This window comes from Scardinius erythrophthalmus (assembly GCF_964197995.2).
Source record: "Scardinius erythrophthalmus genome assembly, chromosome: 1".
NCBI lineage: Eukaryota > Metazoa > Chordata > Actinopteri > Cypriniformes > Leuciscidae > Scardinius > Scardinius erythrophthalmus.
In genome coordinates this window covers 5,731,891-5,749,696 of record NC_138221.1, presented here as the reverse complement: position 1 = coordinate 5,749,696, position 17,806 = coordinate 5,731,891, and the positions used below count along the sequence as shown (strand labels likewise).

The following is a 17,806-nucleotide window of genomic DNA, read 5'->3' as shown; positions in this document are numbered from 1 at the left end:
TGTTCTGACACACATTGTTTAAAGCATCGGTAAATTTGGCAGTAAAAATCCATTGTTTTGGTCTTGTTTGAGCTTGTGTGTAAAAGAAGTTCAAGCATTTTAAATTTGTCTTAATTGTATGCATTTTGTGTTAAAGCAACAAGAAATGTGTTAATAGTATAGGTTACATAGACAGATGTAGTGCTAACTAACCGTGTTAAGAGTTTTGGAAAATTGTTAAAAGTATTGAAAAATCTGTCATAGCAATCGTAAAAAAAAAACTATAGCAGTACTTCTTTTAATAAACACAAAACACTGGAGAACACATTGTGCAATGCAAGACAAAGAACTGAATAAACTGAGTGCTATATATAAACAGGCAAACAAAGGGAGCTAAATGAAACACAGGTGAACTTAATTAGTGACTAACAGACTATCATGGTTAACTTGTAGCTCAACATGAGTTCCTATAAGAGCAACCAAAAGGAACATTCTCTCAACCCCAGGTCAGGACTGCACACGGATTAAGTGTTGTAGTATTTTTGTGACTGCAATATTCAGGCTCCACACGGATTAAGGACAACTTTTCAGCTGTACGGTAGTGCACCTTTGCTGTTTTAGGCTTGTTTTGTTTTTGTTTTCTCCATTCCATTTTCTCCATCAACTGACTTGATTTAGTACAACTAAAAAAGTTTAAGCAAAAGTATAGATATTGTCTTTTATTTTACCTGTCCTTGTGAAAAATATCAGACATCAACTTTATATTTAATATTAAATAACATGTAGGCATTATTATTATTATTATTATTATTATTATTATTATTATTATTTATTATTATTATTATTATTATTGTACTTTCAAGATACTACAGGTACACATCCAATACCAATAAGCTAATTTTTTATTTTATTATTTTCACAAGGGTACATAGCAATTAAAAAATTATAGAGTTTTCTAGACAGCAACATGGTGTCGGCCCACGTCTGGTACACCTGGATTACACGCGGCCCAGATGTGGGCCGGATCTGGTTGCTGTCTGGGTTCTTTTATGGTTTTCCGTTGCAAACTAATCTGGTTGTGCTATTTTTACCTAATGCAACTTCCATTCTCAAAGCTCCCTGCAACAAAGCTTTGACCTTTTATCAAAAATATTCCGTTCTTAAACCAAATGGCATGATTTCACTGAATCCACTTTTCATTGTAGGCTTTAAAGATCAACATGGAGAAAATCATCCTAATATTCCCTCTGATATTGCTGGTGCTGCATATACAAGGAGGAGAGTTCCACAAGGAGTGTTTGCCTGCCGAAGCTCCACAGCCGGAAGTCGTGGAGTTCGACAACACCATCTATGCCACTTGTGAAGTAACTCCCAGCCCCAATTTGCCACGTAACCAGCCAAAGATCTTTGGGCAAATCCTCTTCAAGCAGGTCTTCCCCAATGGAGATTTAGAAGTGAAAATCAACCTCCGTGGTTTGCCTGCCATCGATCGTCAAGAGCGTGCCATGCACATCCATCAGTATGGAGACCTCAGTCAAGGCAGCATCACTGTTGGTCCTCATTATAATCCAAACGGCGTTGACCACCCTCATCATCCTGGAGACCTGGGCAACTTTGCTTCTGAGAAAGGAGTTATAAGGCAGTTCCTGACGCTTCCAGATGCCAAGCTCTTTGGGCCTTATTCCATTCTGGGACGTGCGGTGGCGGTTCATGAGAAGGAGGATGATCTGGGAATGGGTTCAGATGAGGAGAGTAAACTCAGTGGGAATGCTGGACCGATAATTGCTCTCGGTGTGATTGGTATTACTACTCCAAGTCTGTGGCAGAAGACTGAAGTGCCCCCCAAGAAACCATGTGGAGGAAGGCACTGAGAGTCAAAGATGAGGGAGTCGGATATGGTGGAAGGGCAGATTCAAATGGGATAATCATGATTTTCCTTGTGTATTCTTTGTATGTGTCCTACATTAAAGTATATTTCAGAACCTGAACATTCCCATGTTTTTTTTCTTGGTCTTTTCAGAGGCTTTTTGGCCAAAGCTTCCAATAGTAAATGCACTCTTAAAAATAAATGTAGGGTGAATGCAGGCAAAGTGGGCCGTTTAGTTTGATTTACTGTGCTCAATGGGTTAACACTTTCTGAGCATGACAATGGTCTTTAATTATAGATGCACTATTTCTTTAAATGATACAATGGTTTAGGTTGATGCAATATGGCACTGGAGGGTGTGGCTAGATCTCAAGGGAGGACACCTTTATTGTTCAAGGTAGACATAACCTCTGACATAAGATTTTATTTTTGAAATTATAAGGTTTCTCACTAAATGTCAACAAATGGGTATATTATTCTGACAGTTTGTTACTACAGTTAACCGGGAATCAAAATGCAAAAAAATGTCTTGGTTTTCTTGTAAGGTGTTTAAAGCTAAAGTATGTAAGATTTTTGTAATAAAATTACCAAAAATCACTTGCAAAGTGTGATATATTTCCTGCAGTTGTGTACTTCCAGTATCCCAAAATTTCCCAAAGATTTTTAGTTTCAGAGAGATTCCAATTTTAAATCAAAGCTGCAAGCAGCTTTTATCGGGGTTCAAACATTTAAAGCCTTTAAGCACAAATGCATAAAAAGACATTAAGTTTTATTTGGCAACCATTTAACCACTGACGTCATACATGGAAAAGACCATTTCCAGCCAATTTAACATAGGAAATATATGGTTTTCAAAGCTTTTTTTAACAGTTATAGCGCCACCTATGGTCCGATCTCCATAAAATTTTACATGCTTGTTTACAATGTTATTTCACATATGCTCGCCAATTTTCATTAAGTTCTGAGTTTTTGTTTAGGATTTATAGGCTTTCGAGTGAATTTTGCCACGCCCATTTTCTAAATGACGTGTTATAACCGTCCAAATGCAAAAGTTTTAGCACTTTGTGCTTTAACCCCTAATAATGGCTCGTCCATGTTCACTTGTCGCCTGTCAATAGCCGCGTTTCCATTACCCTTCAAATTGCGCAAATTGAAATTGCGAAATAAAAATACGCTCAATGGAAACACGTCAATTTCGCAAAAACTCCCGTTTATCGCAAAAAAGTTTTTACGCTCTCATGAGGTGGTTTTTCAGGCAATTCGAAAAAGGAATATTTCGCAAAACTGCAATGGAAACAGTTTTTGCGCATTTACAGTCACCTGACTTAGAAGACGCGGTGTGTTTGAGGTCCATGTATAGCTACGCAAATAGGCCTAACAATTATTTTATATTATTTTATTTTAACATTTAATAGGCTATATTTAGAGGACGCTTTTATGCAAAAAAAGAACAAAGCTGAGTGTGGAGCGCGCACTGCATGGCACGGAGGCGCGGTCGCGAACACTTGCATTTTCCTATCAACAGTGGAAACAACTTAAAAATACTCTATCATTTCTGGTCATACAGAAAATAGTAATACATTATTCTCAACTACTTTTATTTGTGTAAACTCACAAGAACAAAATAAAACGTTGTGCTTGTGTAAAGTAAAAGAAAACAATCAGACGCACTTTCATGATCTCCGTAAACTGGAGCGCGAGAACTGAAACAAATATAGGCTAAAGCTTGAAATGTCCACTTTAAAACGAACAAATTCGAATCGAAAGCTTACCTTCTGATTTTGTAATTCGAAAGGTGCATTTCTCTCTAAAAGCGCATCTGCTTAACAGCGGAGATGGAGATGTGATTTTAGCCAAAACAATAGTTTATTAATAATATTAATGGCTCTTCTCATTCAGCACTGCGGGAAAAACATCAATTCCAGGTTCTAATTTGGCCTTAGAAAACCAGTAAAATCGACATGTTTTCCATATTAATTTGTGACTATTTTAAATGTTTAATAAAGGGGCAAAAAGTCATAAACAAACATCTGAAAATTCTTCGATATTTACTTTTTTTGCGCAGCAGCTGGTGTAGCCAGTTCAAATTAAAATTTTGGTGTTCCACTTTGCGTTTTAAAAAGACAACAACCGTTCATTTTTCGTTTTTCAATTACGGGTTAAAAAAAGGAAAAACGAATGGACACAAAATAGCCTATGGATCGTTTGGACAGAATACGAGACAGAGTTCTTTATTAAATTCATTAAAAAATAATAATAATTAGACTATAGGAATATTGGATTCTAAATCTCAAAGAAATGCCACAATCAAAACCTCGGAGCAGAAATGAGGGCGAAACACCCAGAAACTCCATGTGTCGTTCGCATTATAAGGGTCTTTCCCTGCCATTAATGCTTGGATAACACGCCACGTCTCCTTTCATTAATAATAATAATGTCTAATGCGGTGGCTGTGATATTATATAAACCAACGTCAGTTGCCGTGATTTTGGGAATGACTTATCGCGAGAGAAAAAAGGATGTTTTAGTTGCATAACATCGGTAATGGAAACGCCGTCATTTCGCAATAGTTTTTTATCGATATTTAGATAATAGCGCAAAACATTTGCGCAAATCTGTAATGGAAACGCGGCTACTGACATAATATCCGCGTTATCCCTGGTTTCCGCTCGTACTGCCATAGTAACCATGGCGACAACTGCGTTACGTCTAGCGGCACGCTCATGGAGTTGTTTCATTCAAACATTATGGACCATGGCAAGCAGACTTTGGGACAAAAGGAGAACTAAAACGAGGATCAATATCGGCGTGGTGTTTTCAAGATGCCGCAAACTTTGACTTGACAGAGACGTCTTGCATGTACTTTATTAGACAGTTGAGCAAATGTTCAAAACCTGCATGGTGTTATCTGATCTGACACACATTGTTAAAGCACACTTTTACACTGAATGTTTGCTGCTTCAATCCAGATAAGTCCAGATAGGCTATTGACTGTATGTAGGGTGACCACCCGTCCCGCATTGCGTTGTACTGCACAGCATTTTCACCCCTTGTCCTGCACGTCGCATATTGAGAAAATGTCCCGCATTTTCATCAGTCTGTCGGTTTTTAATAATCATATTAAGAAAACGTGCATGCTTTCTTTTGCCTTTTTAAGAAAGCATTTTCTTTATTATTTTTGCGGCTTAGTTTTTCACCTATATTTAACAGCGCTTCCTCAGAAGTAGGCTACAAATACAACCGCCTTCTTTTAAATCCTATCCAATGGTTGAAAGTAAAGGAGTAAACACGGTCACTAGTACGTTTTGACGGCTGTCAATCAAAATGTGGAGCGGTGATTCGTTCCATGTGTTCCCTGTCAGAAAACAAATGGATAATTCGATTTTAATTGGACTTGGTCAGAACTGTTTCAAAAATAGTTATCTGCATGATGCTGCTGCCTTTGGGCTCAGTGATGTTGAATTTAAATGACATGTCAAATTAAGACATGTAATGTTACATTGTGATATAATGGTGTTTTCTGGAAGGGACTAAAGAACAAAGCATTTTTATCAGCTGAAAGGCAGAATACAAATGTTTTTTTTATTAAGTTAGATAAGCATTAAATAACAGTTTCAGGTTATGTTTTAGTGTTGGTAACATGTCCAACATTGTCCCACACAAACGTATAATCGTCCCACATTTGGTTTGTTTGATGTGGTCACCCTACTGTATAGGGTAAATTTAGCATAGGGTGAACTTTTTGAATCTTGCTCCTGACAAATAACCCAAATTAAAAAAAAGACTAAAACTAATAAAAACTCAACTAAAACTAAGCATTTTCAAAAAATAAAAACTAAACTAGCAAACCCACTTTAAAAACTAATTAAAGCCCATGTTGCAGTTTTTTTATTTTTTTATTAATATAACCTTGTATGAAAATACCATATGAAAAGTAAATGCAGGATTAAAAATAGTTTTGCAAGACATAAGGGCACAAATTTAATAGAAATCGTGACTGTTTCCTTGACCGTGTTGAAAAAACGCTTTTTTTCACCATCGCGTCATATGGCGTCACCTGAGGTAGTCGTTTGGATCTGCGTTCGCTCAGTGCAGAGATAGGTTGGTATTCAGTTGGAGCGGTCATGATTCAGTGTGTTTTCTGTGCTTATTGTATTTCAATGAATCATCGTCGTGGTAAATGATTGTGAATTATGGCCTGTCAGGACATCGAGTCCACAGGTTTCCGAATAAGAAAAAGGACGGTGCAATCTTCCGTGCTAGTGTGCGTTTTGTGCCGGGTAAGAGACGGGACTTCACTTCTGCTTCTGCTTTGAAAAACGCGGTAGTGTGTAGCGTTCACTATAGACCGAATGATTATAATCCCGGCGATATGTGCACACTGTCCCGGCTCCTTCATCGGGTCGCCCGGTCCGCCGTCGGCATGTGGTTCGGCCGCCAGTGGGAAACATGACGCTCACGGATCCGTCAGAGATCACTTATTGTACATCTGTTTTACAAAATGTGCCTTGTCTTAATTTAATTCATTAACATATCCTACATAAACTTGTAATGTGATGCATTTATGTGTTTGTTATTAGTCTGCAGCCGACACTATTATTATTATTATTATTATTATTATTATTATTAATAATATTATGTTCTATAATTCATTTTCAATCTGTACAAACCGACTTTAATGTTTGTGTTGGCTGTTTCTACATATAAAGTTGTTATACAGTAAGACAGTTGTGATTGTGATCATTTTTTTTATTCATTGTCACCAAATGGGTCAATTCAAAGCCTTTATAAAGTCCCTCTTCCTCTGGAAACTGTCTCCTAATGGCTGACACACACAACACATGCAGGTATGGGTCTAAGTACTAGCTTTGCTATTGCCTGATACATGATGATGATAATCTGTACAGTATTGTGATCTGCGCATAGTGTTACTGTTATACATATCGTCGGCTAACGTGAATACATCTATAAGCTAACACTGTTCTCTCGGCCTGTTCTCCTCACACCACAACTCACCGTTGTTCTGTCTAACCCTGGCCTGTCCAGCTCACTTGGTTTCATATCAGGCTCATAATTATATATGATATCATCATATATATCAATTATATATGAATTATATATATATCATACGAGTAAACATTTAGGCTACAATTCCCCCAGCTTTCTGAGCTGTCATTGCGATCCATTGCTTTCCTATTTGCTAGTTGATTTACTTTGACCGCTCTACCTCATGTTACGTCACTTCAGGTTCGGCGGTTTAAGTGATTTTCAAATGCGGAAGTAAAAATTTCTCACAAAAACGACTCCAGAAGCCTAAATAGTGTTTTATAAGTATATGTTTATATTTAAATCTAGTTCCTACATTATTTTTCTATACATTGGCTTACTGGGTACTCTAACCTGCAACATAGACTTTAAAACTAAACTGAATTTGAAAACAAAAAGTCAAAACGAAATAAAAATAAAAACTATAATAACCCTGACATAGACGGATGTAGTGCTAACTAACCGTGTTAAGAGTTTTGGAAAATTGTTAAAAGTATTGAAAAATCTGTCATAGCAATCGTAAAAAAAAAAACTATAGCAGTACTTCTTTTAATAAACACAAAACACTGGAGAACACATTGTGCAATGCAAGACAAAGAATTGAATAAACTGAGTGCTATATATAAACAGGCAAACAAAGGGAGCTAAATGAAACACAGGTGAACTTAATTAGTGACTAACAGACTATCATGGTTAACTTGTAGCTCAACATGAGTTCCTATAAGAGCAGCCAAAAGGAACATTCTCTCAACCCCAGGTCAGGACTGCACACGGATTAAGTGTTGTAGTATTTTTGTGACTGCAATATTCAGGCTCCACACGGATTGAGGACAACTTTTCAGCTGTACGGTAGTGCACCTTTGCTGTTTTAGGCTTGTTTTGTTTTTGTTTTCTCCATTCCATTTTCTCCATCAACTGACTTGATTTAGTACAACTAAAAAATGTTTAAGCAAAAGTATAGATATTATCTTTTATTTTACCTGTCCTTGTGAAAAATATCAGACATCAACTGTATATTTAATATTGAATAACATGTAGGCTACAACAGATCAAATTAAGTGTACTTTAAAGCACAACAAAAAGATTTTCAAAACATAATGTACTTTAAAGTAAAACTCTTAGTTTGGCATTATTTTCTTTTTTTTAAGAGTACATGTACTTAATGTCACTCCTGCCAGCAGAAGCCCTATCATGGCCACCAGAGGGCACTTCTCCCTAGACCTTTTCCATTTCCATGAACCTTTGCCTGGACTCATTTTAGTGTGATTACATCCACCTGTATGTCATTGGTTTGTATCATAGGAACTTTGGCTGGCAGGTGTGACGCTCATGAAAGTGTGTGTGTGTACACTTAAGTGGCTTTTTATAATTCATCTGTGTTATCTGCAAGTTTTATTTATTTTTATTATTATTATTATTATTATTATTATTATTATTATTATTATTATTATTAGTGTAATTTCAAGATACTACAGGTACACATCCAATACCAATAAGCAAATTTTTTATTTTATTATTTTCACAAGGCTACATAGCAATTCAAAAATTATAGTTTTCTAGACAGCAACATGGTGTCGGCCCACATCTGGTACACCTGGATTACACACGGCCCAGATGTGGGCCGGGTCTGGTTGCTGTCTGGGTTCTTGTATGGTTTTCCGTTGCAAACTAATCTGGTTGTGCTATTTTACCTAATGCAACTTCCATTCTCAAAGCTCCCTGCAACAAAGCTTTGACCTTTTATCAAAAATATTCCGTTCTTAAACCAAATGGCATGATTTCACTGAATCCACTTTTCATTGTAGGCTTTAAAGATCAACATGGAGAAAATCATCCTAATATTCCCTCTGATATTGCTGGTGCTGCATATACAAGGAGGAGAGTTCCACAAGGAGGAGTGTTTGCCTGCCGAAGCTCCACAGCCGGAAGTCGTGGAGTTCGACAACACCATCTATGCCACTTGTGAAGTAACTCCCAGCCCCAATTTGCCACGTAACCAGCCAAAGATCTTTGGGCAAATCCTCTTCAAGCAGGTCTTCCCCAATGGAGATTTAGAAGTGAAAATCAACCTCCGTGGTTTGCCTGCCATCGATCGTCAAGAGCGTGCCATGCACATCCATCAGTATGGAGACCTCAGTCAAGGCAGCATCACTGTTGGTCCTCATTATAATCCAAACGGCGTTGACCACCCTCATCATCCTGGAGACCTGGGCAACTTTGCTTCCGAGAAAGGAGTTATAAGGCAGTTCCTGACGCTTCCAGACGCCAAGCTCTTTGGGCCTTATTCCATTCTGGGACGTGCGGTGGCGGTTCATGAGAAGGAGGATGATCTGGGAATGGGTTCAGATGAGGAGAGTAAACTCAGTGGGAATGCTGGACCGATAATTGCTCTCGGTGTGATTGGTATTACTACTCCAAGTCTGTGGCAGAAGACTGAAGTGCCCCCCAAGAAACCATGTGGAGGAAGGCACTGAGAGTCAAAGATGAGGGAGTCGGATATGGTGGAAGGGCAGATTCAAATGGGATAATCATGATTTTCCTTGTGTATTCTTTGTATGTGTCCTACATTAAAGTATATTTCAGAACCTGAACATTCCCATGTTTTTTTTTCTTGGTCTTTTCAGAGGCTTTTTGGCCAAAGCTTCCAATAGTAAATGCACTCTTAAAAATAAATGTAGGGTGAATGCAGGCAAAGTGGGCCGTTTAGTTTGATTTACTGTGCTCAATGGGTTAACACTTTCAGAGCATGACAATGGCCTTTAATTAAAGATACACTATTTCTTTAAATAATACAATGGTTTAGGTTGATGCAATGTGACATTGGAGGGTGTGGCTAGATCTCAAGGGAGGACACCTTTATTGTTCAAGGTAGACATAACCTCTGACATAAGATTTTATTTTTGAAATTATAAGGTTTCTCGCTAAATGTCAACAAATGGGTATATTATTCTGACAGTTTGTTAGTACAGTTAACAGGGAATCAAAATGCAAAAAAATGTCTAGGTTTCCTTGTAAGGTGTTTAAAGCTAGAATATGTAAGATTTTTGTAATAAAATAACCAAAAATCACTTGCAAAGTGTGATATATTTCCTGCAGTTGTGTACTTCCAGTATCCCAAAAGTTCCCAAAGATTCTTAATTTCAGAGAAATTCCCATTTTAAATCAAAGCTGCAAGCAGCATTTATCGGGGTTCAAGCATTTAAGGTTTTTAAGCACAAATGCATAAAAAGACATTAAGTTTTATTTGGCAACCATTTAACCACTGACGTCATACATGGAAAAGACCATTTCCAGCCAATTTAACATAGGAAATATATGGTTTTCAAAGCTTTTTTAACAGTTATAGCACCACCTATGGTCCGATCTCCATAAAATTGTGCATGCTTGTTTACAATGTTATTTCACATATGCTCGCCAATTTTCATTAAGTTCTGAGTTTTTGTTTAGGATTTATAGGCTTTCGAGTGAATTTTGCCACGCCCATTTTCTAAATGACCGTGTTATAGCCGTCCAAATGCAAAAGTTTTAGCACTTCGTGCTTTAACCCCTAATAATGACTCGTCCATGTTCACTTGTCGCCTGTCAATGACATAATATCCGCGTTATCCCTGGTTTCCGCTCGTACTGCCATAGTAACCATGGCGACAACTGCGTTACGTCTAGCGGCACGCTCATGGAGTTGTTTCATTCAAACATTATGGACCATGGCAAGCAGACTTTAGGACAAAAGGAGAACTAAAATGAGGATCAATATCGGCGTGGTGTTTTCAAGATGCCGCAAACTTTGACTTGACAGAGACGTCTTGCATGTACTTTATTAGACAGTTGAGCAAATGTTCAAAACCCGCATGGTGTTATCTGTTCTGACACACATTGTTAAAGCACACTTTTACACTGAATGTTTGCTGCTTCAATCCAGATGAGTACGTTGTTAGGCTATTGACTGTATGTAGGGTGACCACCCGTCCCGCATTGCGTTGTACTGCACAGCATTTTCACCCCTTGTCCCGCACGTCGCATATTGAGAAAATGTCCCGCATTTTCATCAGTCTGTCGGTTTTTAATAATCATATTAAGAAAACGTGCATGCTTTCTTTTGCCTTTTTAAGAAAGCATTTTCTTTATTATTTTTGCGGCGTAGTTTTTCACCTATATTTAACAGCGCTTCCTCAGAAGTAGGCTACAAATACAACCGCCTTCTTTTAAATCCTATCCAATGGTTGAAAGTAAAGGAGTAAACACGGTCACTAGTACGTTTTGACGGCTGTCAATCAAAATGTGGAGCGGTGATTCGTTCCATGTGTTCCCTGTCAGAAAACAAATGGATAATTCGATTTTAATTGGACTTGGTCAGAACTGTTTCAAAAATAGTTATCTGCATGATGCTGCTGCCTTTGGGCTCAGTGATGTTGAATTTAAATGACATGTCAAATTAAGACATGTAATGTTACATTGTGATATAATGGTGTTTTCTGGAAGGGACTAAAGAACAAAGCATTTTTATCAGCTGAAAGGCAGAATACAAATGTTTTTTTTTTATTAAGTTAGATAAGCATTAAATAACCGTTTCAGGTTATGTTTTAGTGTTGGTAACATGTCCAACATTGTCCCACACAAACGTATAATCGTCCCACATTTGGTTTGTTTGATGTGGTCACCCTACTGTATAGGGTAAATTTAGCATAGGGTGAACTTTTTGAATCTTACTCCTGACAAATAACCCAAATTACAAAAAAAGACTAAAACTAACACTAAAACTAATAAAAACTAAACTAAAACTAAGCATTTTCAAAAAATAAAAAATAAACTAGCAAACCCACTTTAAAAACTAATTAAAGCCCATGTTGCAGGTTTTTTTTTTTTTTTGGTATTAATATAACCTTGTATGAAAATACCATATGAAAAGTAAATGCAGGATTAAAAATAGTTTTGCAAGACATAAGGGCACAAATTTAATAGAAAACGTGACTGTTTCCTTGACCGTGTTGAAAAATCCTTTTTTCAAAAATCCACTTTTTTTCACCATCGCGTCATATGGCATCACCTGAGGTAGTCGTTTGGATCTGCGTTCGCTCAGTGCAGAGATAGGTTGGTATTCAGTTGGAGCGGTCATGATTCAGTGTGTTTTCTGTGCTTATTGTATTTCAATTAATCATCGTCGTGGTAAATGATTGTGAATTATGGCCTGTCAGGACATCGAGTCCACAGGTTTCCGAATAAGAAAAAGGACGGTGCAATCTTCCGTGCCAGTGTGCGTTTTGTGCCGGGTAAGAGACGGGACTTCACTTCTGCTTCTGCTTTGAAAAACGCGGTAGTGTGTAGCGTTCACTATAGACCGAATGATTATAATCCCGGCAATATGTGCACACTGTCCCGGCTCCATCGGGTCGCCCGGTCCGCCGTCGGCATGTGGTTCGGCCGCCAGTGGGAAACATGACGCTCACAGATCCGTCAGAGATCACTTATTGTACATCTGCTTTACAAAATGTGCCTTGTCTTAATTTAATTCATTAACATATCCTACATAAACTTGTTGTCACATGCCTGTCCTGTCTTGTGCTACACATGGGTGTTTTGTTATTTATTAAGTTATGTTTTCCCCCTCGTGGGTTTTGTTTTATGTTTAGTATTTCTTTTATAATAAATATCAATTATCCTGCACATGAGTCCTCACACCTTTTTGCATTCACACAACCGTGACAGAACGAACCGACCATCTGAGGACTCAGCAGAAGAAATGGGCATCTTCCTTTTCCCATCTCCCTGCCCCTCCGCTCAACAAGTGGACCAACGTGGCAAACTCCTTTCCCTTCAACAAGGCAATGCCAGCATAAAGGAGTTTGCTCACCAGTTTGTGGTTGTAGCGGAGGGGCTCAACATCAGCGACGCAGAGCTCAAGGACATTTTTAACACCAGCCTTAATATGCCTGTGCCTGCCTGGGAGATGGGAATGCTGGGGATATTGTCATTCTGGCAGTTTGTGGGGTACATTTACCATCACGGATGGGAGGGTGGTCTTCCACCCCTTGGCCCACCTCCCATTTACCTCACAAACTCCCAAGTCCCCAGTCCTCCGATGACCCCTTCGGGGAGAGGGAGGAGGAAGACATGCTCCAGCCCATCTGCCACCTATCCTGAGGTGGAGGAAGGGGCGACAGAGGACCCGACTCCGGTGGTCCCGAGACGGAGGAGGAGAAGGAAGACCTCCTCCATGACTGTTCCGGTGGTCCCTGTTCCGGTGGTCCCGAGTCCGGTGGCTCCTAACACGGAGACCATCCCGGAGGTGACTGCCGTCCCTGACACACTGCCCAGGCGTCTTGCTCTGCCCGCGCCGCCCAGGCGTCATGCTCTACAGGCCCCGCCCGAGCTGCTCGCACTGCCTGCACCACCCCAGCGATCCGTCACGTCTGCCCAGCCAGAGACTGTTCACGTCACGTCTGCCCAGCCAGAGACTGTTCACGTCACGTCTGCCCAGCCAGAGACTGTTCACGTCACGTCTGCCCAGCCAGAGACTGTTCACGTCACGTCTGCCCAGCCAGAGACTGTTCACGTCACGTCTGCCCAGCCAGAGACTGTTCACATCACGTCTGCCGAGCCTGTGTCTTCGGACAAGATGGCTGTCACAGAGACTGTTCACGTCATGTCTGCCGGGCCTGTGTCTTCGGACAAGATGGCCGCCACAGAGCCTGTTCACGTCACGCCTTCCGAGCCTGTGTCTTCGGACAAGATGGCCGCCGCCGAGCCTGTTCACGTCACGTTTGCCGAACCTGTGTCTTCGGACAAGATGGTCGCCGCCGAGCCTGTTCACGTCACACCTGCCGAGCCTGTGTCTTCGGACAAGATGGCCGCCGCCGAGCCTGTCCACGTCACGCCTGCTGAGCCTGTGTCTCCTGACAAGATGGCCGCCGTCGAGCCTGTGTCTGTTCCTGAGCCTGAGCCGGTGGTGTCTGTTCCTGAGCTTGAGCCGGTGGTGTCTGTTCCTGAGCCTGAGCCGGTGGTGTCTGTTCCTGAGCCGGTGGTGTCTGTTCCTGAGCCTGAGCCGTGGCTGCCAGTGGTGTCTGTTCCAGTTCCTGAGCCGGTGGTGTCTGTTCCAGTTCCTGAGCTGGTGGTGTCTGTTCCTGAACCTGAGCCGGTGGTGTCTGTTCCAGTACCTGAGCCGGTGGTGTCTGTTCCAGTTCCTGAGCCGGTGGTGTCTGTTCCAGTTCCTGAGCCGGTGGTGTCTGTTCCTGAACCTGAGCGGTGGGATCTGTTCATGAGCTGGTGGTGTCTGTTCCAGTTCCTGAGCCGGTATCTGTTCCTGTGCCCTGGCCCCCCGAGGGGTCGTCTCCGCCCTGGCCCCCCGAGGGGTCGTCTCCGCCGTGGCCGCCCGAGGGGTCTTCTCCGCCGTGGCCGCCCGAGGGGTCTTCTCCGCCGTGGCCGCCCGAGGGGTCTTCTCCGCCGTGGCCGCCCGAGGGGTCTTCTCCGCCCGATGGACTGTTTGCTCTGCCGTGGCCGCCCGAGGGGTCGTCTCCGCCCGATGGACTGTTTGCTCTGCCGTGGCCGCCCGAGGGGTCGTCTCCGCCCGATGGACTGTTTGCTCTGCCGTGGCCGCCCGAGGGGTTGTCTCCATGTTAGGAGCCACCGGACTCTGGACCACCGGAACAGGGACCACCGGAACAGGGACCACCGGAACAGTCATGGAGGAGGTCTTCCTTCTCCTCCTCCGTCTCGGGACCACCGGAGTCGGGTCCTCTGTCGCCCCTTCCTCCACCTCAGGATAGGTGGCAGATGGGCTGGAGCATGTCTTCCTCCTCCCTCTCCCCGGAGGGGTCATCGGAGGACTGGGGACTTGGGAGTTTGTGAGGTAAATGGGAGGTGGGCCAAGGGGTGGAATAACTCAAACAATAATCAGATAACAAGGGGGAGGGATCAGACAATGACATGAGCACATGGCCCAAAATAACAAAACACCCATGTGTCACACAAGACAGGACAGGCATGTGACACTTGTAATGTAATGCATTTATGTGTTTGTTATTAGTCTGCAGCCGACACTATTATTATTATTATTATAAATATAATATATTATGTTCTATAATTCATTTTCAATCTGTACAAACCGACTTTAATGTTTGTGTTGGCTGTTTCTACATATAAAGTTGTTATACAGTAAGACAGTTGTGATTGTGATCATTTTTTTTATTCATTGTCACCAAATGGGTCAATTCAAAGCCTTTATAAAGTCGATCTTCCTCTGGAAACTGTCTCCTAATGGCTGACACACACAACACATGCAAGTATGGGTCTAAGTACTAGCTTTGCTATTGCCTGATACATGATGATGATAATCTGTACAGTATTGTGATCTGAGCATAGTGTTACTGTTATACATATCGTCGGCTAACGTGAATACATCTATAAGCTAACACTGTTCTCTCGGCCTGTTCTCCTCACACCACAACTCACCGTTGTTCTGTCTAACCCTGGCCTGTCCAGCTCACTTGGTTTCATATCAGGCTCATAATTATATATGATATCATCATATATATCAATTATATATGAATTATATTAGGGGTGTAACGGTACACAAAAATCACGGTTCGGTACGTACCTCGGTTTTAAAGTCACGGTTCGGTTTATTTTCGGTACAGTAAGGGAAAGGAATGCAAACATTAAACTGCAGGTTGTTTATTACTATAAACTTTTTTAACAAGTTGTTTACACTTTTTTAAACACTTTTTAATAAAATATAATAAAATAGATATAAAATAAAAAAAGAATAAGAAATAAAATACTGCTGCAAAGTTCTCCACTAAATAAAATACTCTCAGTCTCAAACCAATATACCAATACCAACAAATATATTAATGTATTATTATTTTTCAATAATCAATCAACATAATCAATTTAAGATTTTTTTTTTCCACTTTTTTAATAATTATCAAAATAAAATATAGTCCAAAGCTATAGTACAAAGCTATAGTACAAAGCTATTATTACCAGAGCATGTGATCAGAGCAGGTCATTTTACCATTGTTGCCACCATGACTATACCAGCTCAGCAAACAGAAATCTAAGTTACTACTGAGAAATTTCTCCTTATTTGAGCGGACTTTGCTTTTCCAGTGCGTGATCGGTACATGATTGGAGTGTTTGGGCCGTTAACGACAGAGCAGAACGCGCAGCGCAAACACGGACTCGAACATTGAGCAGAGAGCGCAGCGGGTCGTCGACACACACACACATACATGCCCCACGGAACGGAGAGTGCGGCGGCGCACACGAAGCGGAAAAGCTTTTTTCCGCCCTGCAGTCTATTTCATTGTTACAGTGACGACGGGTAAAACACGGGTAAAACCAGAGAATGTCTAATAGGAAAAAACATTAGAATCAGCTGCAGGGCGGGATTTGCGCTGAACGCGGAGACTTCCGCCACTTAATATGTTCGTGTGGAAACACGAAAATGTACCTATGTTCCCACACAAAATATTGCATTCAGTCATTCGGTACACACGTGCACCGAACCGAAAGCCCTGTACCGAAACGGTTCGGTACGAATACACGTACCATTACACCCCTAAATTATATATATATCATACGAGTAAACATTTAGGCTACAATTCCCCCAGCTTTCTGAGCTGTCATTGCGATCCATTGCTTTCCTATTTGCTAGTTGATTTACTTTGACCGCTCTACCTCATGTTACGTCACTTCAGGTTCGGCGGTTTAAGCGATTTTCAAATGCGGAAGTAAAAATTTCTCACAAAAACGACTCCAGAAGCCTAAATAGCGTTTTATAAGTATATGTTTATATTTAAATCTAGTTCCAACATTATTTTTCTATACATTGGCTTACTGGGTACTCTAACCTGCAACATAGACTTTAGTTCACCCAAAAATGAAAATTCTGTCAGTAATTACTCACCCTCATGTTGTTCCAACCATGTAAGTCTTTCGTTCATCTTCGGAACACAAATTAAGATATTTTTGATGAAATCTGACAGAATTCTGACTCTTCCATAGGCTTCCAGTGTGACCGAAACTCACCGGCCCAGAATAGTTATTAAAAACATCGTTAAAATAGTCCAAGTGACTCCAGTGGCTCAATCTTAAGTATATCAAGCGACGAGAATACTTTTTGTGCGCAAAAACAAACAAAAATACCGACTTTATTCCACTATTCAATTCCTTCTCTCTGGGCCTCGTAGTGTTTTTGCGTAGCGCGTCTGTGTTACACGTCACCACGTAGGCTCACAATTGGCCGAAGAAGGTCATGTGTGTGTTGCGTGATGACGTGCAACACAGACGCGCTACGCAAAAACACTACGAGGCCCAGAGAGAAGGAATTGAATAGTGGAATAAAGTCGGTATTTTTGTTTGTTTTTGCGCACAAAAAGTATTCTCGTCGCTTGATATACTTAAGATTGAGCCACTGGAGTCACTTGGACTATTTTAACGATGTTTTAATAACTATTCTGGGCCGGTGAGTTTCGGTCACACTGGAAGCCTATGGAAGAGTCAGAATTCTGTCAGATTTCATCAAAAATATCTTAATTTGTGTTCCGAAGATGAACGAAAGACTTACATGGTTGGAACAACATGACGGTGAGTAATTACTGACAGAATTTTCATTTTTGGGTGAACTAACCCTTTAACAGGTTAAAACTAAACTGAATTTGAAAACAAAAAGTCAAAACGAAATAAAAATAAAAACTAATGAAAAATGCAAAACTATAATAACCCTAACATAGACGGATGTAGTGCTAACTGTGTTAAGAGTTTTGGAAAATTGTTAAAAGTATTGAAAAATCTGTCATAGCAATCGTAAAAAAAAACTATAGCAGTACTTCTTTTAATAAACACAAAACACTGGAGAACACATTGTGCAATGCAAGACAAAGAACTGAATAAACTGAGTGCTATATATAAACAGGC

At 40.5% G+C, this 17,806-nt stretch overlaps 2 protein-coding genes across 4 annotated transcripts; both read left to right on the top strand.

The window, feature by feature from the left end:
• Nucleotides 1-378: 378 nt before the first annotated feature.
• Nucleotides 379-1,965, top strand: LOC308694270 (extracellular superoxide dismutase [Cu-Zn]-like). Of its 2 annotated transcripts, none has more exons than XM_081371730.1 (2): nucleotides 379-485; nucleotides 1,185-1,965. In XM_081371730.1, exon 2 carries the CDS (start codon nucleotides 1,200-1,202, stop codon nucleotides 1,848-1,850), a length of 651 nt encoding a protein of 216 aa, XP_081227856.1. In that variant the 5' UTR covers nucleotides 379-485; nucleotides 1,185-1,199; the 3' UTR covers nucleotides 1,851-1,965. The 2 variants fall into 2 exon arrangements, with proteins under 2 accessions (XP_081227856.1, XP_081227855.1); XM_081371729.1 differs by having other exon boundaries at nucleotides 379-572.
• A 5,559-nt stretch (nucleotides 1,966-7,524) lies between these two features.
• On the top strand, nucleotides 7,525-9,505 carry LOC308694259 (extracellular superoxide dismutase [Cu-Zn]-like). 2 transcript variants are annotated; one of them, XM_081371709.1, is made up of 2 exons: nucleotides 7,525-7,736; nucleotides 8,698-9,505. In XM_081371709.1, the coding sequence occupies exon 2, from the start codon at nucleotides 8,713-8,715 to the stop codon at nucleotides 9,364-9,366; it is 654 nt and encodes a 217-aa protein (XP_081227835.1). In that variant the 5' UTR covers nucleotides 7,525-7,736; nucleotides 8,698-8,712; the 3' UTR covers nucleotides 9,367-9,505. The 2 variants fall into 2 exon arrangements, with proteins under 2 accessions (XP_081227835.1, XP_081227836.1); XM_081371710.1 differs by having other exon boundaries at nucleotides 7,525-7,741.
• The last annotated feature ends 8,301 nt before the right edge of the window (nucleotides 9,506-17,806 follow it).